We start from the raw sequence: 26,068 nt of genomic DNA on the forward strand, positions 1-26,068 counted from the left end.
CCTGATAAGGGACAATGCTCTCGTGTGCAGTTCCCCATCGTCTGGCCTCTTTACCAGCATTGAGGTAGTTAGCAGCAATGTGAGTTAGACAAGCAACCTGTAGTTTCAGAGAAAAAAAGAGAAAAAAGAAAATAAAGTTTTAAATCTTAAGAACTGTCAGTAAGCTCATTACACCCTGCTGTTTTGTGAATTCAGTGAACTCTTTCGCGGCTGACACAGCAGTTCATGTGGACGTGCTGTAAAACATACCTCCGACTGGAATCCATTGTTTGTTATTCTGGAAAACTAACCAACAAAAACCTCAAGATTTGGCTCGAAATTTAAAACAAACGTCTAAAACACCATATAACATTTCAGACTCAACAATCAACTTGGTTGAAACACACACACACAAAAAGTTTGAAAAAAAAAAAAAAAAACTAAAAGGTATGGCAATTTTTTTTATGATGCGCAGGTGTCATTAGATCAGAGGCGATACAGCTGAGACAATATTTTGCTATGTATACTGATGAACGAAGAGGACACCGAGAATGTGAGGGGAGGTGTAATGTTTTGTCAGATCAAAGCATGTCAGTGATGATTTAACAGTTTGAGGAATGGTGGACAGAATTCTCGTGCAGCATCAGAGCTTTTTTCCCACTCCAGTCTGTCGTACTCTACGCACAGAGTTGAACTCATTCGTCACTTCTCAGCTAGTTCATTTTCATGAATGTCTTAAACTGAGGCTTTTGTTTAACATGCTGTAAAGAATTCATTTTCCAACAACCATTAACCAGTAGTCTCAATGTCTTTAAAGCATAGTTCACCCATAAATGAAAATTCTCTCATCATTTACTCACCCTCATGCCATCCCAGATGTGAATGACTTTCTTTCTTCTGCTGAACACAAAGATTTTTAGAAGAATATCTCAGCTCTGTAGGTCCATACAATGCAAGTGATTGGTGACCAGACCTTTCAAGCTCCACAAATCACATAACTGCAGCATAAAAGTAATCCATATGACTACAGTGGTTAAATACACTATATTGCCAAAAGTATTCGCTCACCCATCCAAATAATTGAATTCAGGTGTTCCAATCACTTCCATGGCCACAAGTGTATAAAATGAAGCACCTAGGCATGCAGACTGCTTCTACAAACATTTGTGAAAGAATGGGCTGCTCTCAGGAGCTCAGTGAATTCCAGCGTGGTACTGTGATAGGATGCCACCTGTGCAACAAGTCCAGTCATGAAATTTCCTCACTACTAAATATTCCACAGTCAACTGTCAGTGGTATTATAACAAAGTGGAAGTGATTGGGAATGACAGCAACTCAGCCACGAAGTGGTAGGCCACATAAAATGACAGAGTGGGGTCAGCAGATGCTGAGGCGCATAGTGCCGACTTTCTGCAGAGTCAATCACTACAGACCTCCAAAGTTCATGTGGCCTTCAGATTAGCTCAAGAACAGTGCGTAGGGAGCTTCATGGAATGGGTTTCCATAGCCGAGCAGCTGCATCCAAGCCATACATTACCAAGTGCAATGCAAAGCGTCGGATGCAGTGGTGTAAAGCACGCCGCCACTGGACTCTAGAGCAGTGGAAACGCATTCTCTGGAGTGACGAATCACGCTTCTCCATCTGGCAATCTGATGGATGAGTCTGGGTTTGGCAGTTGCCAGGAGAACGGTACTTGTCTGACTGCATTGTGCCAACTGTGAAGTTTGGTGGAGGGGGGATTATGGTGTGGGGTTGTTTTTCAGGAGCTGGGCTTGGCCCCTTAGTTCCAGTGAAAGGAACTCTGAATGCTTCAGCATACCAAGAGATTTTGGACAATTCCATGCTCCCAACTTTGTGGGAACAGTTTGGGGATGTCCCCTTCCTGTTCCAACATGACTGCACACCAGTGCACAAAGCAAGGTCCATAAAGACATGGCTGAGCGAGTTTGGTGTGGAAGAACTTGACTGGCCTGCACAGAGTCCTGACCTCAACCCGATAGAGCACCTTTGGGATGAATTAGAGCGAAGACTGTGAGCCAGGCCTTCTCGTCCAACATCAGTGTCTGACCTCACAAATGCGCTTCTGGAAGAATGGTCAAAAATTCCCATAAACACACTCCTAAACCTTGTGGAAAGCCTTCCCAGAAGAGTTGAAGCTGTTATAGCTGCAAAGGGTGGGCTGACGTCATATTAAACCCTATGGATTAAGAATGGGATGTCACTTAAATTCATATGCATCTAAAGGCAGATGAGCGAATACTTTTGGCAATATAGTGTATGTCTACAGAAGTGATATGATAACTGTGAGTGGGAAACGGATACATTTTTAAGTCCTTTTTTTACTATAAATCTCCACTTTTACTTTCATATTATTTCACACTCTGAGAGTGAAAGTAGAGATTTATAGTAAAAAGGATTGAAATATGTATATGTTTCCCATTCAAAGTGATTGCATCACTTCAGAAGACATATATGAAATCACCGGAGTCTTATGGATTACTTTTATGCTGCCTTTTCTGTGCACAAAACAAAAAAAGAATTTTTCTTTAATCAGCTGCAACAAAAACACAAAATGCAAAATCATTTTAATGTTCAAGTTCAAGATTAATTATTTCCAAAGAATTGCTCTATAACTACCTATGTTTGTATCTGGATTAAAGGAAACCCCATGTGGTTATCCAATGCCCTCTGTGCTTTCACTAATGCAAAGACCATAAATTTGCTGAAGGGTTAGATTACTGCAACCACAAGACCATCAGTAAGGAATGTTCAAAAACGGGGGGTGGAAGGGAACTCACTTATCTCTGCCAGCTAAGGGTCTACCGCAGCAACCGTGACCCATCATCTCTTTATCCCATGGATAAAACGTGCATCCGATAAATTCCAACCAGCCCCACTAAAAGTGATGTACAACAGAATGGCAGCAGAACTACTAAAGAAATATGGTACAAAATTTGTACAGTCATCAAGTGAACAGTGCACTTCTTTTCTTTAAATGGAAAGCAATTAAAAACATATGAGGGGGTACAAATATTCCAAGGGGAATGTGTTTGAACCACAACTGATCACAAACAATAGCATTACTGAGACGGTTTCAGGCAACCACATCCTTCTTTTACGCTTGTATCATTCAGGGGACAAGCGCTTTGACTTGTTCGCTCTGCTCAGAGCTGGGCATGTTGCGAAAAAAGCAGCAAACTTTAATTTCTTGGCTCTTTAGAATGATCTTTTCTGAAATCTAAAGGAACAAAATAATGTATGACCGACATAAAAAAAAAAAAAAAAAAAGGCTCTTCAAGGCCAGAGCAGGACAACAGATTAAACTCAGATGCCTGAGTTTCTGTGCTTGTGAATGACACTGAACCCTCTATTCATACTGCTTAGTTTATACAGAGGTTTATATGGTTTATACAAAGTCCAAGGCTCTGTTCAAACCCTAGTGAGCTGCCTAAATTGGCATAATTGTATAAGGCTCCCAACACAAGGGTGATGATTATGCTGCCTCCACTGATGATTAGGTTTAGGGGTAGAGTTAATAAAATATGCATTCCTCTTGACTGTATTGAATTGTTTAACGCTTAAAAAAAACTTGCTTATGGCGCCCCTCTAAAGGCATTTCACCTGGAAACTGGTGTTTACACATGCCCTTGAGTAAAAAAAAAAAAAAACAAATTCCCACTTCGGCCATTGGGGGCAGTGCTTAGAATTTCGGTAAGTACAGACAAAATTTTGCTCAAGAAAAGTCAATCTACTTTTACAGAATTCGCTCTGAGATCAGTCTGGCGAGTTGAGTTTCCAGAGCGCTTTTCATGATGAACTACGCAAGCTGCTGCCTATGTAGAACGTTCCAAATTGGTCACTTATGAGGTTCCATTGCTAGGATGCTGCCTATGTCACCTTCAAACTTTATTCCAGTCCATAAAACTTTTGTCACAATTTGCTTTAATAGCATTGTTATATTTGAGGATATTGAATTTTTGCAAGATTAAGATTAAGATGAAGATTGAGATTTTTACTTTTATTTGCAATTTAAAGCTCTTAATAGAAGTTCAAATTTCTAAATAACATGTCCAAAATAATATATCTTTAATTCCTTCACATTCTCAGTGACACAACGTAGTTTCAAAACATGTTATGCTAAAAAACTGGAAGCAGTTCAGTTAAATTAAACATTGGAGGGCGCAGACAAAATCTGCCTTGTGAGATTTGGACACCTCCAATGTATTTCTGCTTCAATAAACTTTCACAGTTATTATTACAGGTTCCCTCCCTTATTCTGTGCCAAGCAAAATACAATGAGATGTTGGGTGGAGTAAATACATTTCTCATTCTGAATAAAATAAAAACATGGTTTTGTATTGTGCAAAGATATTTATCAAGACTTTAGTGCTGGGGTTTTCAACTTTTGCAGACCTAGAGACACCCCATGTAACGACCGATACTGAGAACAAACAGACCTAAGAGCAGAGGAACAGTTCAAAGGATTTATTTACAACAAATAATAGTCTCTGTGCTTTGTGGAAGTCAGGAATAGAATCATGGAATCCTCCACTGAAGCTTAGCTGACACGCAGCAAACTGAAAGGCAACCACATGCCCGACACGCGGGCAGAGATGAGGTATTCTCCATGGAAGCCCAGCAGACACGCAGCGAACTGGAAAACGAGACAGGGCCAACTAGGCAGAGAGAGTGAGGTTAGTACTCAACATCAAACAGCAATCTATAATGTAAACAAATTACAAACTACACTCAACATTAAACAATCCAGCCAAGGACATGACACACGAGGGGAATAATATAGACATGAACAAACAAGGGTCAGGTGCTGCTTGCAGCTGGAAGTTGGCATGATCAGCGTTCCCATGGAAGCAATCAGGGTTCCCATGGAAACGCTGATTCTGCGCGCCAGCGGCACCTGAAACACATGAGGGCAAAAACGTCAACACACTCGGAACAAAACAAATAGGGAACAATAATGCCACGGTCCTCATCAGACAAAACCCAACCTGACAAGGTGACAGGACCGTGACATCACTGGAGAGCACACGGCGGTAATTCGCACACAGCAGTCACTAACAACTGGACCCGTGCTCACACAAAGAACGTACACGAAACACAAGACAGACAGGGGACGATATGCTATTCGCCCGATGCAATAAACATCGCACTATTACCGGCAGAGGAAAGCAGGCAATAAACATACTTTTTTATAAAAAAAAAAATAATAATTTTATATATATATATATATATATACATACACACATACACACATACACACACACTCACACACACTGTATTTTTTTAATCAATCACAGCAGTAGAAATTAATCAAATAATTATATAACGTGGCATATACAGTATCCAGATGCGTGGTGTAGTCAAGCACACTTTTGGCATGTTAAAGAGATAATTCAGGTTTTTTGTTGGTTCAGGATACCTAATGCGTAAGAAATTTAATGGACACTTTACAGTGTATAACAAAACTTCAACACATTCAAACAAACACTGCTTTTCAGCCAGCTACGTATAAACATAAAGACACACAGACAGGCTTCCTGCATATTTCTCTCTCTCTCTCAATTAAAAACATATATGTTTAATATATCTTATCCACTGACCCCCAGTGAATCTAGAATTTCTGATCTCCGGCTAGTCGTTTGCTGTAGAGGTTATTTGAGGTTTCAGGTAGTTACTATGGTGAAAACCCAACAAAATGTTAAACAGATCTTGTTAAGTAATAATGCAGATGCGACAACAAAGTAATTCAAGAGAAAACTGTTTTCCTTCCCATTCCTGGTCTTTAGTTTTCAATAAACACTTACACAGAACAGTAATTATGAAGTGGCAAGACATAAGAATGGAACATAAAACATTCACCAAGAGAGCCAATGGCATCTCCTCTAATTTAATCCTGGCCGTAGTGCACAGTGAAGTCTACTTTGAACTAAATGTCTCTGCTGAATCTCAATCTGTCTGCAGACAGCCACAAATGCTTACGAACATGTAAACTCAGCTGCGTCTGACACTCCATCGATTCCCATGATGCTACAATTTTGACGTCACAACTGACCGCTTGTGGTGTTGCATGGATGTTGACGTCCTCTATGTAAGCACTGCTATTTACATCACCTGTAAGCTCATGTTTCCGGGCTGGATGGGTGGTTGGCAGGCAGACTGAACGTCAATTTAAACGCTTAGTCAAAGAACAAAAAGTAAATGCCAGGCAGAAATTAATCACGATGACGTTCCCAGTGGACATTTGTAAATGGTGTACTGTATTCTCTTGCAAGGACAGATATTAAATTCTCAAAAACCTGATTCACTCATGCAGTACAGGGAGGCATGGCAATGCACATAATACTTATAAACTAGACTTTACCCTTTAGTGTAGCATTACCCTGTCTGTCTACCATACCAGGACTACTTATGACAGGGAACAAATTGAGCTGAGTCACCTCTTTTATAAACACTGACATTTGTCAAATGCACTTTTTGGATGACTTGTTTTTTTTTCCCCCTCTCAAACGTTTTTTTTTTTTTTTTTTTTTTTTAAACGTCCATGTCTATGTTTTAATGTGATAACATTAATTGAATGTTTACTTTAGTTTACATTAAATCAGGAGTTAAATTGGGTCGGGGAAAAAAAAGTTTGTTTTTTTGGGGGGGGGGGTTTTCAGGACAATTAAGCACCTTTTACCTCCCATAATATAAATGAGCGTAACTGTCATGAAAATAATTTCACGATTTAAAAAATTGGTCCTAAAAATAGGCTCCATTTTCTTTATGCAATATATAATTTCTTATTTGTTTCTTTTGATTTTGGAGTAAAATAGGATTAGTACATTTTATTGACAAGTTTCATGAGAATAACCCAAATAAAAATAATATACTAAATAAATGTAACTATTTAATCCTGCACAGTTAAGGTAGAAAAATAAATAGGTTTATTAATTTAAAAAAGGGAGAAAACACTTCCAGTATATTTTGTTGTTAACGTCAAAGGCTGTGTCCAATCAAACTAGAAGCTACCCAAGTTCAGCTGATGCCAACATGTGTATTATTTATTTGCTTCCGAGAAAAGGAAACATTTAGGAACCAAAATTAGCAATTTTCTATTCAACCTACTGTATATCATGTTAATCATTTTGCATAATGTTGGGCCAATGCATACATTTCAGTGGATTAATAATCAGATTTTAAGGACAATTTTGTTTACTTGTGTACAATAAAAATGTTGGTACTGGGTTGGGTTGCCACTTCTGTTCCAATGGAAAATCTGGGTTCTGAAACAAAATCAGTTGAGAATCACTGCTTTATTCTAAAACAACGAGACTCATCTAGGCAAATACATTTAAATGGATAGTTTACCCAATAATGTAAATTCTCTCATCATTTACTCACCCTCATGCCATCCCAGATGTGTTTGACTTTTTTCTTCTGCAGAACACAAATGAAGATTTTAAGAAGAATATCTCAGCTCTGTAGGTCCATACAATGCAAGTGAATAGTGATTAGGCCTTTGAAGCTCCAAAAAGCAGATAAAGTCAGCATAAAAGTAATCGATACGACTCCAGTGGTTTAATCGATGTCTTATGAAGCAGTCAAGTTGGTTTTGGGTGAGAACAGACCAATCACTGTACATCTTGACAGCAGTCTGCTTGACGGTCATAACTGCAAGCTTGTTTGCACTTCCTAGTATTTGACGCATGTTCCAAGCACTAGATGGTGCTATAGGACGTGTAACTGAGCTTAAAATCATGATCGCCAAGGAAACTGCTGTCAAGATGTACAGTGAAAAAAATGTTGGTCTGTTCTCACTCAACTGGATCACTTCAGAAGACATTGATTTAACCACTGGAGTCTTATGGATTACTTTTATGCTGACTTTTTGGAGATTTTGGAGTTCTGGTCACCATTCATTTGCATTGTATGGACCTACAGAGCTGAGATATTCTTCTAAAAATCTTCATTGTTGCAGAATAAAGAAAGTCATACACATCTGGGATGGCGCGAGGGTGGGTCAATGATGAGAACATTTTCATTTTTGGGCGAACTATCCCTTTAAGTACATGTAAACATGTTGACAATCTTGACAGAATAAAATATATAAATGGAATGAAAGATATAGAAGACTCAGCGATGTCAAATGATGACCACACAGCAAACTAACAAGGAACTATGCTTCTAACCACAGGTGGAGAACTGTAGTTCCAACCACACAACTTTGCAATGCTGTTTGCGAATGTTGAGCTTTAAAGGAATCTTCCGGGTTCAATACAATCTAAGCTCAATCAACATCATCTGTAGCCTAATATTGATTACCAAAAAAAAAAATTTATTTCGACTCGTCTCTCCTTTTCTTAAAAAAAAACAAAGGAGGCACTTTTTGTGTTAAAAGACTTCAAAAGTAAGATTGCTTACTAATCTTTTCTGTGTAAAGTTATTGGCAATTTTACAACTTCATTGCCATGACGATGTAATGTCAATAAAACATAAAACCCTAAAATGACTTTAAAAATGACAATTTAAACAACTTTACAGCTCAAATAATACATGAGTTTTAACAGAATATTTATGTATGTGCTTTTATAAAATTATAAGCTTCAAATTTTTGCCTTTAAACCCTCCAAAAATTGGCACCATTCACTTCCACTCAGTGTCTCACTGGAATCTCGATATTTGCTTTTTGTAAAGAAAAGGAGGGACGAGTCGAAACACATTTTTGTGGTAATCAACATTATTCCACAAATGATGTTGATTGAGCCTAACTTGCATTGAACCCGGAACATTCTTTTAAGCAATAAGGTCCGAGATGCTGTGCTGGGTGTGTTTCCCAAAAGCTTCGTTAGCCAGCTACTGTCGCAAGTTCCATCTTTACCAACACAGTTCAACTATTAGGTGATTCATGAAACCGTAGTTCCAACAAACACCAAATCATTGAACTATGTTATTATTTGATAAAAATAAAAAAAGACTTTAGAAAACAGGTGAGGTGATCAGGAAACCTGTTTGAAAACAATCATAATTTTAGAAATTCTGTCCTTAAAATGCTTAGGCTTTAATTTATTAGTAAATGTATCTATTGTAGTAGAGGCCTGCACTCCCGCTGGACCCAACGCAACAGAGTGCGGCACGAGTCAAGTTTTGATTGCTGAATGCTGGTGTGGGCGGGAAGACACTGATGTGTGCACGGGAAGCGGGAGAAAGAAATTAAAACACGGGACTCCCGCAAAATATAAATATCTTAACATAAAATAAAAATTACATTTATTTTAGGTTTTTAGATACAAAATATTATTTGTGTTATTCTTCTATTGCGCAAGAGCAATAAAAATAAACGATTAACAGGAGCAGGGTTGGTGGCTAATTCCTCGTACACCATGTGGCGGAAAGTACCACTCCGAGGCAAAATGTCTGCGCATGAAGGCAGATCCCTTAGTGCTATAGATGTTAATGCTTTATTAAAGAATGGTACAAACAAAACTTGAAACCAACCACAGGTAAATCAGATATTTTGCAATGTGTTAACGAAATGTATTTCTCTCTCTCTCCATTTTTTTACGGGTGGAAATTGGAAAAAATAGCCTGTGACACCGGAGCAGGCAGGAACGGTACAGAATCGTATGTGAGCGGGACTGAAAAGTTTGCGTAGACCTCTACCTGTGGGCTCTTGTGGGCAGGAGTTAGACAAAAGGTGAAAGTTGCGGACGGGAGCGGGACAAAACGTGAAAGTTGCGGACGGGAGCGGGACAAAATATTAAAATATTTTTTTAACAATTTTTAAATTGTTTAATTTTCCAATTGTCCGATAATGAGCCAAAAATAAATGTTTTATTACCTGTGATGACAGAAGATTGCAGTCTATGTGAAGGCCCCTTCCTGTCCTTTGTCTCTGCAGCAAAGCGGCCATTATAGCTCCCTGAGTGTACAAACCAGTGGCAAGATCTGTCATAGCCACGCCTGGCCTGACTGGGTCTCCATCCTTAAAACAGAAGCAGTTAAATTAAGAGGATATAATGCTATATATACATTCACACAGCACTTTATTAGGAACACTATGAAAATACTATCATCTGTGTTACACAAAACATCCTGACAGCTCTTTTCCATATAAGGAAAGTGTATGGGGACTGGGACACTCAAGCTCCAAAATGACAATAAAAACACCATAAAATTTTCATAAAAGTAGTCCATACGACCTGTTCACTATATTCCAAGTCTTCTGAAGTAATGCGAAAGCATTCTACGATGAACTATTTTGGGTGAACTATTCCTTTAAATGCATCAAATCACATTCCTCACCTCTGGACCAGTAATGTGCATCATTCCAGACATTGCAGACGCAATGGAGTCATAGCCAGGCTTGTGTGATTCAGGGCCTGTCTGTCCATAGCCTAAACAAATTAGCAGATATTGTTATTGATTATGTGTGGGACTGATTATCAGATGGAAATGTGCTTATAACTCATAGTTTCATGTAACATGAGCATACCCACGCTAAAATCTCAAGCATATTCTGTGTGGCCGATAAAGGTTTATTTGGACCTGTGCAGAAATCCCTAAAGCTGAGAACACAGGTTCATAGAGAGGGATGGCCTAGATCCGATTACATTTCAATTATCGTCGTAGCAGTCAGATTAATTCAGTTCTAGAAACTCCACTGTAGTTCTAACACTTTGACTCTTCGCAGGTAAACATCTATGGCTGTGTTTATTGCTTTGGCAGTGATAAGGTAGGCTTTAAGAAAATCCATCATGCCATAAGAAAATAGCAGTGTTCTGGAGTAAGTTTCACAAAGCGGTATCACTTCCTTACCTCTTACCTCTCTCTTTGCTTTTGCTAGTGGTGTTTTCTAAGGCAAGCATCACAATTATTATTATTGCTCATACTAAGGGATTTCGGCTTACTGAAGAGAGGTGTACTATTACTTTACCAAGCGATTTGACTTATGATATTCGCCTGCCAGACCATAAAATGGGCGAGACATTTAATAGACTTTATTGGACGTGAGACCCGAGCCATATTTAGAGGCCAGAATATCATAGAGACTGTAAGTGGGCTTTTTTGATTCGGGCCAGGAAACATCCACTCAACAACCATCCAGAATACCCAAGCAAACACATAACAATGCAATAAAAACCACTAAAAACACCTCTGCAACCACATAGCAACACCCTGCAAACCACTCCATTGCATAGAGGCAGCGAGTTGTGCATGGGCAAGCAGCACTCACATTTAGTTTTTTTTTGTTTTTTGTTTTTTGAGAAAATGTAAAAATCCAGTTTATATTGTAGTACAAAAACTATTAATAGTGCTGCATCCATCAAACATACTGTAGCCCAGATTTCTCCACTGCAACTTTGACACAACGTGAAAGGAATCCAAAGCCATCCTCAGCACATTTGGGTGTGTGGGCCTATTTAATAAAGTACATATGCTGAAAATATCTCACATTCTCAGACTTAATCCCCTGTAAATTGCTGTGAAGAAATTAAACCCCAATAATAAAATGAAACAGGGAGCTTTGTCGCTTCTGTGGAGACCTCAAACAACTCCAGAGGAGGAATGGGAGTCTGTGGTTCTTGTTCTCCATACACATCAGCATACTAAACCGAGCCTGATTATTCCACGTTAACCAGACTTGAAAGTGTGTGTCTCACCCTAAAACACTCATTCCATATCTGCATGCACCATAACATGGGTGATGTAGCCTGATAAAAACAGTATGAATCAAAACCACCAATGGAACCAATATACACTTCAGTCAAGTGTTTCAAAACTTTTGACCGGTAATGTTTCTCATGATCTTAAAAATCTTTTGATCTGAAGGCTTATGCTTAAATGTAGGCAAAGGGTGACTACTTTGAAGATGCTAAAATATAACACAGTTTTGATTTATTTTGGATTGTTTTAATCACAACATAATTCCCATAGTTCCATTTATGTTATTCCATAGTTTTGATGACTTTACTATTATTCTAAAATGTGAAGAAAAAGAAATTATAATAAAGAACGAGTAAGTGTTTAAAAACTTTTGACCAGTAGTGCAAGTAGGTGAGAGGTATTACGTTAAATCTGGTGTTGTTATTGTTTGTGTTTACTACTGACATGCTAAGCAATGTATTTACCATTTTGTTTAATGTATTATCCTCTCACATACATTATGGCTCAAATGAACAACTGCTTTTGCTTATACAGTGGAACTGCTAGTAAATACAAGGGTGACCTGCCATAAAACAAGAGAAACCAAATGGGAAAATCTAACAACTAAACAAGCATTATAGATGAGTTACACCAATAAGGAAATCATACGCAGTGTGTACCAGACGTTTAAATCAAAGTTTGATGCTGTACTGGGTCATCCAAAGACCCAGATGGTTCAGTCTTATAATTACAAAAGTCATCCATGACATATAAATGCTGTCTAATATTTTTGACATAAGGAAGAGCATTTCAAGAATATAACAAGCACACTTTATACTTCAACCCTTCAGGAATGAGAAAAAGTTGGATAACCTTTCATAGTGAAAAAAAACTTGAATTCGATTCAAAATTCAATGCTTTCAGGTCCAAATTTTGGTCATCATTGCACCAGTAATAGCTAATCCCTATGCAAGAGTTTCCTGACAACACTGAAGTCCACATTTGATATATCTCCCACATGTGGGATCCCTGACTACAATGCACACAGCAAATTCTGTCTTGTATCAAATAATTTTCTGGTCTGCCAAGTCATGGTTTTTAGCCTCCAGTGGGACTTGCACAAGCAATCACAATGTAAAGGTTCGGCAGTACCGTTTCCTGGCTAAATGAATGCCAAAATAAAAAAATGGGTCACTTCCAAATTGCTACTGGATCATGATTTTGCCCCCTCAGTATTAAAGCAATAAACTAAGGCTGTGAATAAATCAACGGGTGACATGGCAGTGCAAGGACCATTACAAATAAATTAGACAAGAGTGTGGGACTACTACAGCATGTTACATACAAACTAAACATGAATTAATATCTTCCCTTATTCTCGACTGTGGCATCCAATTAATGTGGTGGGCCAGGAGATTGTTAATGATATTCTTTTAAACTAAAGATTTAAAGGCTTGGCCACATTCAACAAGTGGGCCACAGAAAACTTTGAGTGGAGAATACAACATTTATAATCTAACTAACACAGCATTTTCTCACATGAATATCAGTCAAATATTCTTTTTTTTTTCTTTTTTTTTTAAATAAAAATAGAAAAAAAACATTTAAATGAAGTTATAAACTAAAGAATGAATAACAGGGTTGCAAGATTTTCAGGGTTGCTAAATTAGGTTATCATTCAGTGGGCGCCAGCTAGTTTGTGACCAAATGTTGGTTTATAGTTGAACTATAGTTGTATAGTTAAACTTTGTTGCTAAACTATTTCTCATAAACTGAAGAAATCTATTTGCTTGATCATTCTTACAATAATTATCAAGGTTGAATTCTATTTATTTATTTATTTATCTATTTTTATTTTGTGTGACGCAGCTAGATATTATGTTTTAGGTCATTAAAATAAGTAAAACATTTTACTTTCTAGTCTTCCCACTATGCTGTAGAAAGGGTAAAAATAATGGTTTAGATTCTGTAGAAGCTAGGACACTATTGTATAAATTCAATGGTTTCATACTGTGACGTGGAACAGGCAAAGGTGGGTACTGGTATATGACGTCTTTAAAACTAGTTAGTTTTAATGCCATTTTAATTTTACACTAGTAGCACCTAATAAACCAAAAAAAAAAAAAAAGACAAAAAAATTGTTTTACTTCTAAAAATTTATGTCAACATCTGTGGCCAGCAGGACTAAGTTGTGAAATTTTAAATAATACCAAGCTATTGAAAATAAATTTTTATCAAAATTGTTTATTATGTTTCCAGGAATGTTGGTTATTCATGTTTTTGAGACGTTACAGACATTACATGTGATTTTTTTGTAGAGCTGCTTTGGAACAATGTGTATTGGGAAAAGCACAAATAAAAACTCTACAAATAAAAATTAATTGACTTGATTTGACTTTTATGTTACAAAGTTTTTTTTATACTTTGGCAACAAAACCTCAAATGTTCTCTCTTTACACTGTCAAACAAACAAGTGATAACAAGTGCTGAAGTATTTTATCAATCAATTTGCATAATTAATTCTGATACAAGAAATGGCCAGCATCATCCAATCACTGCCAGCCATGTTAACATAAAATACATCATAAATTCTGAATCTATGTACTGATTACCATTGTTCCATGTTTGCCAGACATGTTTAGTTAAAACATCATATGCAGCCTGAAACTGAACTTTTGATAGGAAGTTTGGATTGAATGCACTTGACTTTATAGGAAAGCTATAGGATCCTCCCTTCCTCCCTATTTAGTGAAAGAGCTGTCTGTACTGTTCTCAGAACAATGCAAAATGCACCATATATTCATTCTAATTCCTTTTTAATATAATGTTTATATATTATGTTAATAATTTATATATTATGTAAAATATGCTAATAATTAAAAAAAAATTACTTAACTTCCCAACATGCTGTAGAAAGGGTACAAATTATGTTTCAGAATCTGTAAAAGCTAGGACACTATTGTATAATTTAAATTGTTATATACGGTGACGTGGAACAGACTAAAATCACCAAGGGGGGTACTGGTATGTGATGTCATTAAAACTAGTTACTTTTAATGCCATGTTAATTTTATATTAATTTCTATCTTACATATCTACTCTAATAGTTCTCTCCCCAGAAATAATTAGATTTCAGTCTTTATTGCTTTAAAAGTACTGGGACACCAATTTGTACACTATTTTGTGCCTGTTAAGCATCTAGGATCACTACAAGTTCACACTGACATTAGAAGTTAGAAAATAATTTGCCAAATAACAAATATCAAAAGTCTCTGTTGTGTCATTTGATTTGAGAATGTGAGCTACAAACCATGGACCACTTACAGTTGAAGTCAGAAGTTTACATACACTTAGGTTGAAATCATTAAAACTCATTTTTTAACCACTCCACAGATTTCATCTTAGCAAACTATAGTTTTGGCAAGTCTTTAGGACATCTACTTTGTGCATGACACGTGTAATTTTTCCAAAACAATTTTACATATTGTTTCACTTTTTATTGATTATATCACAATTCCAGTGGGTCAGAAATGTACATACACTAAGTTAACTGTGCCTTTAAGCAGCTAATTATGTCAAGCCTTTAAACAATTAGCTTCTGATAGGAGGTGTACTGAATTGGAGGTGTACCTGTGGATGTATTTTAAGGCCTACCTTCAGACTCAGTGCCTCTTTGCTTGACATCATGGGAAAATCAAAAGAAATCAGCCAAGACCCCAGAAAAAAAGAATTGTGGACCTCCATAAGTCTGGTTCATTCTTGGGAGCAATTTCCAAATGCCTGAAGGTGCCACGTTCATCTGTACAAACAATAGTACGCAAGTATAAACACCATGGGACCATGCAGCCATCATACCGCTCAGGAAGGAGATGCATTCTGTCTCCTAGAGATGAACGTAGTTTGGTGCGAAAAGTGCAAATTAATCCCAGAACAACAGCAAAGGACCTTGTGAAGATGCTGGAGGAAACAGGTAGACAAGTATCTATATCCACAGTAAAACGAGTCCTATATCAACATAACCTGAAAGGCTGCTCAGCAAGGAGGAAGCCACTGCTCCAAAACTGCCATAAAAAAGCCAGACTACAGTTTTCAAGTGCACATGGGGACAAAGATCTTACTTTTTGGAGAAATGTCCTCTGGTCTGATGAAACAAAAATTGAACTGTTTGGCCATATTGACCATCGTTATGTTTGGAGGAAAAAGGGAGAGGCTTGCAAACCGAAGACCACCATCCCAACCGTGAAGCATGGGGGTGGCAGCATCATGTTGTGGGAGTGCTTTGCTGCAGGAGGGACTGGTGCACTTCACAAAATAGATGGCATCACGAGGAAGGAAAATGATGTGGCTATATTGAAACAACATCTTAAGACATCAGCCATGAAGTTAAAGCTTGGTCGCAGATGGGTCTTCCAAATGGACAATGACCCCAAGCATGCCTCCAAAGTTGTAGCAAAATGGCTTAAGAACAACAAAGTCAAGGTATTGGAGTGGCCATCACAAAGACCTGACATCAATCCAATAGAAAATTTGTGGGCAGAACTAAAAAAGCATGTGCGAGCAAGGAGGCCTACACACCTGACTCTGGAGGAATGAGCCAAAATTCCAGCAACTTATTGTGAGAAGCTTGTGGAAGGCTACCCAAAATGTTTGACCCAAGTTAAACAATTTAAAGGCAATGCTACCAAATACTAACAAAGTGTATGTAAACTTCTGACCCACTGGGAATGTGATGAAATAAATAATTCTCTCTACTATTATTCTGACATTTCACATTCTAAAAATAATGATCCTAACTGACCTAAGACAGGGAATGTTTTCTATGATTAAATGTCAGGAATTGTGAAAAACTGAGTTTAAAGGTATTTGTCTAAGGTGTATGTAAACTTCTGACTTCAACTGTAAATATAAATACATTTTTCAGTCATATCTACTGTTAGTGTTCAAATATTCAGTAATTTGCTTAATAATGCAAAGACATTCGTACATTTTTAAGTGGGTTTAAGTGTCAAAATACTTTTGAGGCCACTGGAAACCAAAGCGATAAGCAATACACACAGGCACAATGATACTAATGGTTTTGGGAGGTTCACATTCAAGTGAACTTTTAGGCTGGATAAATCAAAGATCACTTGTCGAAACTAAGTGTTCCAGACTGATTTTACACTTAAGAAGAAAGTGAAAAATCCTTTAAGAAGGGGAAAATTAAACAATAAAGGATGAGCACTGTTAATCATTCCAATTTAACTGTCCACCATCCACAACTTAATGAGGTCTTGTGGGTTATGCCTCAAGCTCTTTACAAGCACCACGAGACATGAGAATTTGGCTGTGATTTGTGATCTTACAGAGAACAGCTGAAAAAAATGAAGTCTTTGAGCTTTTTTCATTGCTAACCACAAGAGATGCCACTGCAGTGTTGACACAGTCACAACTTGTATGAAATGTACAGTATGAGCATTGCCAACATGGGACTACTGTTTGCTAAACTTCTTTGAATGATTAGCTTTTCTTTTTCTTTTTTGTCAGTGTGGACAAATGTTTTAACAACTATAGTACTAAAAGTTTTCATTTAAATACAGAAATAAAGGAAATATTTCTCTGCTGTTCTAAAGCGGTTTTAAATCCATATGCAAATCACGTGGCAATACACAGTTTAAGTTTGACCAAACTCAAAGGGAAATTGGCATATTTTAGCTGCACATTTATGATGAAGAGTACATATCACTTTTTCAAAATCAGTTTCCTCTTCAACTCAAGGACATCTTAGACAGTCAGGCTGGGCGATATGACGGTATATACCATGTGGTGGTAGAAATGTGTCAACCGGAAGAGATTTTGCTATACTGTTTATTCTACGAGGAATTATTTGTGTGGCTATCATCTAGTAAAGTGAATATACAGAGTGAGATGTGTCCCAAACATATTACTAAAGGGTGTTATTAGGTGCAATTTTGTTGTTTATTGTTACCAAGCATTGTCACAACTTCCCCCATTAATACAGAATTCAACTGTGAAGTCTCAGGTGTGTGTACTCAGGCTTATTCAATCAGATTTTTAAGTCAGAACTATACTTTTTATAAGGCAAAAAGGTGATTAAAATACTCAAACTTAGTTAAACCTAAAATGTACACTTTCCCTTATACATTCTTTTTAATTTTAACCTGAAAACATTCCATGGACATGTGATACATCAACTATACCACCACTGTGATATAGAATTATTTACAACATTTAACATTTCTCAGAGTTTGATCAAAACGTCCACCTCTATTGAACAGTGTAGGATAAATGTGATGATTCACAAAAGATCACAATCATTTAAAAAAAACATTAAAAGCATTTCTTCAAAAACTCTAAGAACTACAATTAGCACAGATAGGTAAAGACTTTTAGCCAGCTTTGTATCTAGTCTGGGAAATAGATGTGTGACCGTGTACAGAAACCCTTATTTCCAATTCCTTATCAAGTCTGACTTGAGTATAGGATTTATGGGAGACTGACACGTGAAAGCAATCACGACAGCAGCCAGCGTGGTGACAATGCCCATCCGTTTCAGATTAGCATGGCTAGAGAACAATTTTTAAACAAAGAGTTGCTTCCTTTATGAGTGTGATTAAAAAAAATGCAGACAGTAAAGTAAATTAGCCTTTTCATAAGGACCATACAACTGAAAACACCAGTGTTTATGGGCTACAAGCAGGCCAGATTTAGAATACCATGGACGCGTCTACATTTTAAGAAAGCTTCTCACATCTAACACAGACTTAACTGTAATGAACAACATGTTACTAGAACTTTTTGTTCCCTCTATCTTTCTCCCATTATGCAATACTGCACTGGAATGCAACAGAATCTAAAAAGCAGTTGGCATTGATAAAGGCATTGATAGCTGGTTGCTAGGGTGTTGTGGGTGGTTTTCAGGTCATTGCAATGCAGTTGCTTTGCTGTTCTGAGGGTTTTTTCCGTGTTGTCATGCGGTTTCTAGAGTGTTAGGAGTAGTCGCTAAGGCACTGATATTGTAGGCGGTTGCCAGAGCATTGCTATGCAGTTGCTAAGGTGTTCTCAGTGTTTTTTCGTGTTTTATCATGCAGTTTCTGTCAAGCCCTGATGTACTTCTGGAGAAGCTCTTCTTTGTTCGGGGTAAAACGAAAGTTCTAAACAGCTGAGGAATGGTATACTGTTTGTGAACATTCAGATATCCGCCACACCGCTGTGGGAGGCATTTAGAAGTGCATTTAAATATGAGGACGCTACATGTAAACCTTAACTAATGTGACATTAAAATGTGTTTCCACATTTTATGCCTCATTCTATGAGTAGAATGACATGAAATACCAAGAAATCGCATGACATGGTCTTGGAAAATGTCTTTAAGCGAACGATCATACAGATGTAGGTAAATTTGCACCACCTCAATAATAACTCTGCATGCCGGTGTGTTCATGTTGACTGATCAATTTAACAATATTAGCTGTTGGTCTCAAGGTAGGTGGATGACCTACCGATGACGTGGACCAGAAGGCGTGAAGTAGCCGGTAAGAAGTTTTGCTAAAAATTCGCCCAGGCAAGCTGTTACAAACCACCGAAACGAACACAAAAACACCTTCCTTTTGGCCAGATTTTGTTCTAAATGACGTCACACCTGTTCGTTCTTCGATTTCGTATGAGGTATATCGGGAACTTAAAGTGTTAAGAGTGGTTGCTTAGGCATCGATAGATGGTTGCTAGGGTTTTGACGGTGGTCGCCAGAGCATTGCTATGCGGTTGCTGTGGTGTTCTTGGTGATTTCCAGGGCATTACTATTCAGCTGCTCAAGTGTTCTGAGTGTTTTTACCTTGTTACCATGTGGTTTTGTGAGTGCTCTGAGTGGCTGCTATGCCACTGCTACGTAGGTGGTTGCTATGCTGCTCCAAGTGAATGCTATGGCATTACAAGGTGGCTGCTAAGGCAGAGTTTCCCATTAATTACCTAGACTGTGGCGGTCCACCACATTCTAATTTGTCCCGCCACAGTTTCATAATGAACCGAAAATATTTTTATACTTCTCATAATAACATAAAAGATCTCTAACGCTGTGTTTTGCGCCGTTGCTTCGGCAAAGCATCTCTCACTCCCAGTCAGTCAGTCCCTCCACCCCCACACTGCTGTAAGCCTGTATGCACGTATGCTCTCTCTCACACACACACACACACACAATCACACACGCGCACTGGAACCAATTATCTAACAATAACATAATTACCAGCAGCTCTGACAAGGTAACTATTTTCAGCATCTGAAGAGCAAGTTCAACACAGGTAACCACTTTTGCTTCATTTCTTTGATGGCTCACAGGGCTCGACATTAACGCTTGTCCGGGACAAGTGGATTTTTGAAGAGGCAAGTGAAAGACAATTTTACTTGCATGACCGAACAAGCAGACTGATTAAAACATCAATAACAAAAAAATAACAAGCTATATTTGTGATAGGCTAGGCCTGTGTCACTTATTAGAAAGTTCATATTCTTATTCTACTGTTGAAAGTAATCCAGAGCACACAATTTTATAATTTGCTAGCGATCTAGGAACAGCTGCGCCCTGTTTTGATTTGACTGTGTATGTGTGTGTGCTGAACATGCACGTGTGTTCCGAAAACAGTCAAATACATTTCAAAATTCCACCAAAATGCCCATCTTGGTGAGATATTCACATAAACACAAAGAGTGATGTCAAAAGTGAACGTAAACAGCGGAGCAAAAAGCAGATTTGTATTAAAATGTCGGACTTGTAAGTATAAATGTAAGTATTAATGTAAGTATTAATTCGTTCTATTATATTTAATTTATTTCTATTCATTGCTGTTTTTTATTGTTATTTTATTACTGACTGTTTACTAATCTTGAATAATTTCTTAAGAACTTGAAACCATTCTTCCATAATTAACATATTAGTTAGTGTTATTATTTGTTGTTGTATTGAAGCTTGTATTGTGAATCATCAAATTTCACTAGAGACTGCTGAAATTTTGGTATTGTCATAATGTATAGCCTATATTGTACATGGTAGATCTTGCTGCAATAACATGATGAAAAAGTAGATCTCATTCCATAGAACTATGAGCATCTCTGCTGTTAATGGCGGCGATGGGGGCTTTTCTTTATTTGACTACCATATGTGACATAAAATAATTATTATATGACAATAGCCTCCTCCCCTACCCAGAGCAGTTTAGATTTCTGTCGCAGAGAATTGAGTTGACTGCACAAGTACACTGTTAGGTTGAGCATCGGTCGTAATTTTAGGAATCATACAATAGAAACTTTGACATGTTACTTGAGCATGTAACTTAAATGTTCCTTTTTCTCTCCAGACAAGTAACTTTTTTACCAATTTACTGTTCTAGTCGATTTTGTGTTTTGACCATTTGTGAACTGCGTTAAACTCCGTCTCGTTTATGCTTTGTGGGTGTGACTTTTTTGCCATGTCATCACCATTCATATCTATACAACCAATGGGTTTATGATTAAATTACTACTGGAGAACAAAATTGTTTACAAGAGCACAAAGTTCTTCATAGATCTAGCCTCTTAATTTTGATCTCAAAGTGCACCAGATTGATGCATTTAACTTTTAAATGTATCACATTTTCTTACGGGGGAGCATGCCCCCGGACCAGGTGGTTGCTTGGCTGCTCTTAGTGGTTGCAAAGGCATTGCTATGCAGATGCTCTGATGTTCTGAGTGGTTTTTCCTGTGTTGTCATGAGGTTTCTAGATTGTTTAGAGTGGTTTCTAAGGCATTGATAGGCTGCTCAGAGTGGTTGCTATGGTGTTCTGAGTTGCCAAGGCATTGCTTACAAGTCCAAAGTAAAAAAACTCTCACCCCCAAGGTCCCTAAATACTGTATGTCCCTTAATGCAAGTCTATGGGATTTTTTGGTTAGTTTAATTGTTCAAAAAAAGTAATAGCGCCCCAATGTAATATTTCATCTCTAGAAAAACAAAGGTGCGGAATGTTACACTCTAACGTTTATTATATGGCTTTTGAAATAACCCAAGTTCAAGCAATAATAATGGTGACATTTGCCTTAGCAAGCACCAGGCCCACCGATAAGGGGGTACAACTGGACCTTCTGTCCCGGGCCCGGACTTGAGTGGGGCCTATAGTAAAGAGGGGGTCCACAGAAAGGCTATTCCATATTATAGAGCGCATTTAAACATGTTCAGCGGGAGACGCGGATATAAACATGGAGACAGCGTGCAACTGCGAAAGCCATCCAGGTAGCGCACGTTGATGGGATTATTGTCCGCTCGGACAATGGACTGGAGGGGACTCGTTGAACGCATTTTGTACCAGGCCCAAGAATCCCTATCTGCAGCCCTGGCAATCACCACTAATAACTAGAGTACCGTTGCAGTATGGGATAGTTCAAATTAAAGTGTTACTCATTATGGTACTGATTTTCCTTATTGTCAGCAGACACAGTTTTCTGATCATGTAAGGAAAAGACACCTGAGATAGAGCAATAGATGAGCTGAGGGGCCACTTCTCGCAACTCTTCGTGCCCAAGTCCCATCTCATTCAGTTTCCCAGGCAAGTAATTCTCCACCAGAACATCACAGACTTTGGCAAGCTGGCAAGAGACAATTAACTGTCAGAGACAAGGTGTACAAGCCAAAACACACCAAATACCACAACATGTGTTATGTAATATATCAGAGAATAAAAACACTGAGCATCAAAGTTTTACCTCTGTTACAAGTTTGGTCCCCTTTGGATCTTTAAGATTAACAGCAATGCTCTGCAAGAAAGATGTTATGAATGAGGGTATGCATTTTGATATACAGTCCAGGAGTCCACTTGTGAAAATCTACTGTCTTCTATTCTACAGTTTCTCATTACAAATTACATTACCAGCATAACAATTTGAATGAAAACTTGCACTGAAAAAAGAACATGGATTTTAGATTTCTTTTATTTTTTTCCAGATTTTCATTGTTGATTCAAACTTTTCGACCCCACAGTATGCATCCAGTACATACACACATCTATGTCATCTCAACCTACCTTTTTGTTCCGGTTGACACTTAAAAAATAAGCGCTCTCTTCCCCGATAAACGGAGGGCCCCATGCCCTTGTGTCATCACCTAACCCTATAACACATTCAGTCATCTGATTATTTAGAGTATTTAGTCTAGTGACACGTTTAGTCAAATAATAGTTTATTATGGTTGCAAGTAAACAGTAAAGCAAGTTAAACAGGGATACAGCCTATTACGAGAAGCCAAAATATGGTCATTCTGAGAGCAGCTGATCTCTTTTCCGACATCCGTAATGCCAAAATGACTTAAACCAAAGACCTTTGGAAAACCTCAAAACTAAACCTTATTGCAAATTCATCTTTCACAATCTTAAGTGACTGTTAATCCATTTAAATGATGAGTAAAACAGTGAAAATGGGGAATTGAATTTAACAACATACTTACATGGCAGTACAAAGCAGTAATATTTGTATGTCAGCCATGTTGATCTAATACTTACCTGGTCTTTCAACTTTGATCACCTCTGCTCCCAAATCTCCTAATATCATAGTAGCAAAAGGTCCAGCCAGTACTCTGCATGCAGAAATGGTACTGTTTAATATTGTTTAGCATTTATCATCAAAGAAAATGAATCTTGATGCTGAAAACTTGTATAGCTGGTGGCCAATCATATCAGAAACATGAATACAACGGTCCTACCTTGTCAGATCTAAGACTTTGACGCCATCTAGTGGTCTTGTCTGACCTTGACCTGAGTTCACGAAGAAATGTGGATTATTCGTTATAGATTAGAATAAGTACGTCATGAATTGTACTTTAAAATTCATCATTTTAAAAAGAACATCTATAATTACACTGAATAACCCTGTTACACGGATTCCAAAAAGAATCCCAAAGGGCTCACCAAAGGGCACATTGGTTAAAAAGTAACTTGTTGATTCTTCAAGAAATCAGTGCAATAGTGCATTATGTCAGACTGATATTGTTTACTGTTTCAATTAAATATTTATAACTGAATTTGATTTATATTAAATTAAGAATATACTAAATGTAGATGTGCATACATTTACCACGACGCATACAAACATAACGTATACAATACATACAGTTGCCATAAAGTAATCAAACAGATGTGTGGGCATACAGTTAATACATTAAACTAGTAAACAATTGTTTACTGAAAGTAGAGCACTACAATGTTCCTGCATGCACTAATAACCATAGCACAGCCCATGTGCGGGCGCGTGTTATGTAAACAGTGTACACTAGTAATTGCAGAAATAATGGTCGGTTTAAAATGCAGGTGTCAGGACAGCTACCTTGCAGCTCGGCAGAGAATGGTCGTCTTATTTTCACACAGTTGTCCTGAATCAACTGTAGAAACGGTGGTTTTCTGCTAAGAAGAGATGAAACTCTAATGACAGCAGCGCTACCCGACATGTTGACTCAATGTTTGTAAGGGCAGCGTACATAAAAGTCCCGCCTCCAAGCATTATTTCCGAATTACATTTTTACAGCCCATGCAGAAATCTCTTCTGACGCTAGTCGTGCGTTCTAAATGTTTGCAAATGAGCACAACGGTCAGTTTTACGCAGGAACAGACCTTCAGACTATTCACACTACATATCCCACAAACCATCAAGGGTTGGTCAACACGCATGCGCGGTGATTGTCCGCCTATATAGAAGCGCTTACAACCTTAAGCTCTACTCATTTAAAGGTGCGATCAGTACTTTCTTACACATGAAGTTTCACACCTAAACAACTAAATAGTATTTTTGAAAAAAAAAAAAAAAAAAAAAACTGGTTATTTTACAACAAAATAGAACAACATTTTTAATGCTTTTATGTTGAGTTAAAGGGATAGTTCACCCAAAAATGAAAATGATCTCATAATTTACTCACCCTCATGCCATCCCAGATGTGTATGACTTTCTTTCTTCTCCTGAACTCAAACGAAGATTTTTAGAAGAATATTTCAGCTCTGTAGGTCCATACAATGCAAGTGAATGGGTATCAAATTCTTGAAGCTCCAAAAGGACATAAATGCATCTTAAAAGTAACCCATGAGACTCCAGTTGTTAAATCCATAACTTCAGAAGTGATTTGATAGGTGTGGGTGAGAAACAGATAAATATTTAAGTCATTTTTACTATCAATCTCCACTTTCACTTTCACATTCTTCTTCTTTTGTTTTTGGTGAGATTCACTTTCATGCATATCGCCACCTACTGGTTGGGGCTTGTCAAAGTTGGAGATTAATAGTAAAAAAAAAAATAATTAAAAAAAAATGACTAGTCTTAAATTTTGATCTGTTTCTCACCCACACCTATCATATCACTTCTGAGGATATGGATTAAACCACTGGAGTCAGATTAATTAGTTTTATGATGCCTTTATGTGCTTTTTGGAGCTTCAAAGTTCTGGTTACCATTCACTTGCATTGTGAGGACTAACAGAGCTGAAATATTCTTATAAAAATCTTATTTTGTGTTCTGCAGAAGAAAGAAAGTCAAACACATCTGGGATGTCATGAGGGTGAGTAAACAATGAGAGCATTTCATTTTTGGGTGAACTATCCCTTTAAGAAACAGTACAATATACCAAAGAGCCAGCCTAATTCAACATAATATAAACAAGTGAACAATAGGCACAGATGAAAAACAACAATAAATAAATAAATGACAACACATCCAGATAACTCACTCTTGAACAGTTGTCTTTCAATGAGTCAGTAATTCTTTATTATAACATAAAAAGCCACACCTGTCCAGTCCAATTTGTATGGTGAGTAGTATAAATATTTTTATTTTTTTTAAAAAAATCAATCATTTGGAAACTAAATGTAAGCAGTTGATCAACAGTAGGTGGCAGGATAAATTAATAAATCAACTCTCAGAGTCCATGTACCACAAAGGATTTTCAGACAGCCATGATTATTATAATTATTATTAATTATATTATTATTATTATTATTATTATTATTATTATTATTATTATATTGTATTACATTTGGCGACAAACAGTCCTAAAATCTTTGGTATGTTACCTGCAATCATTAGCAATTCTATTGTGTTTTGCACCATTTTAGAACAGCATACAGCACAAATATACTGTACATAAACAGTTCTGACAAAATAAATAAAAATAAAATAAATAAATATGGCACACCATACATCAATATGTACAACATGGAAAATAATAGATACTTAAAGTGATGACAATATATATATATATATATATATATATATATATATATATATATATATATATATATATATATTAGTCAACTGTCAACTTCTCGGGTACAGTTAAATGTCGAAAGCCACGCCCACACTCGCAAAGCAACCAATGGTTGGCGTGTCCGCGTGAGACCCTTCTGGTCACATAACTAGCAGTAGATATATATGGGCATGGTCCAAAGT

At 37.3% G+C, this 26,068-nt stretch overlaps 1 protein-coding gene across 6 annotated transcripts in view; it reads right to left on the bottom strand.

Moving 5' to 3' along the window:
• Positions 1 to 24,257, bottom strand: part of sugct (succinyl-CoA:glutarate-CoA transferase) — a 162,814-nt gene extending 138,557 nt beyond the window's left edge. For 5 of the 6 annotated variants that reach the window (XM_051682670.1, XM_051682673.1, XM_051682676.1 and 2 more), the window contains exons 1-9: positions 23,963 to 24,257; positions 23,343 to 23,394; positions 23,143 to 23,216; positions 22,669 to 22,754; positions 22,352 to 22,402; positions 22,114 to 22,234; positions 10,283 to 10,374; positions 9,819 to 9,962; positions 2 to 97 (exon numbers count right to left, since the gene is read on the bottom strand). In XM_051682670.1, the coding sequence (XP_051538630.1) occupies positions 2 to 97; positions 9,819 to 9,962; positions 10,283 to 10,374; positions 22,114 to 22,234; positions 22,352 to 22,402; positions 22,669 to 22,754; positions 23,143 to 23,216; positions 23,343 to 23,394; positions 23,963 to 24,083 (837 nt within the window). In that variant the 5' untranslated portion in view covers positions 24,084 to 24,257. The remainder of the gene's footprint in view (position 1; positions 98 to 9,818; positions 9,963 to 10,282; positions 10,375 to 22,113; positions 22,235 to 22,351; positions 22,403 to 22,668; positions 22,755 to 23,142; positions 23,217 to 23,342; positions 23,395 to 23,962) is intronic. The other variant, XM_051682672.1, reaches the window with a different exon arrangement.
• Between the last annotated feature and the right edge of the window lie 1,811 nt (positions 24,258 to 26,068).

This window comes from Myxocyprinus asiaticus, chromosome 41, assembly GCF_019703515.2.
Source record: "Myxocyprinus asiaticus isolate MX2 ecotype Aquarium Trade chromosome 41, UBuf_Myxa_2, whole genome shotgun sequence".
Taxonomy (NCBI): domain Eukaryota; kingdom Metazoa; phylum Chordata; class Actinopteri; order Cypriniformes; family Catostomidae; genus Myxocyprinus; species Myxocyprinus asiaticus.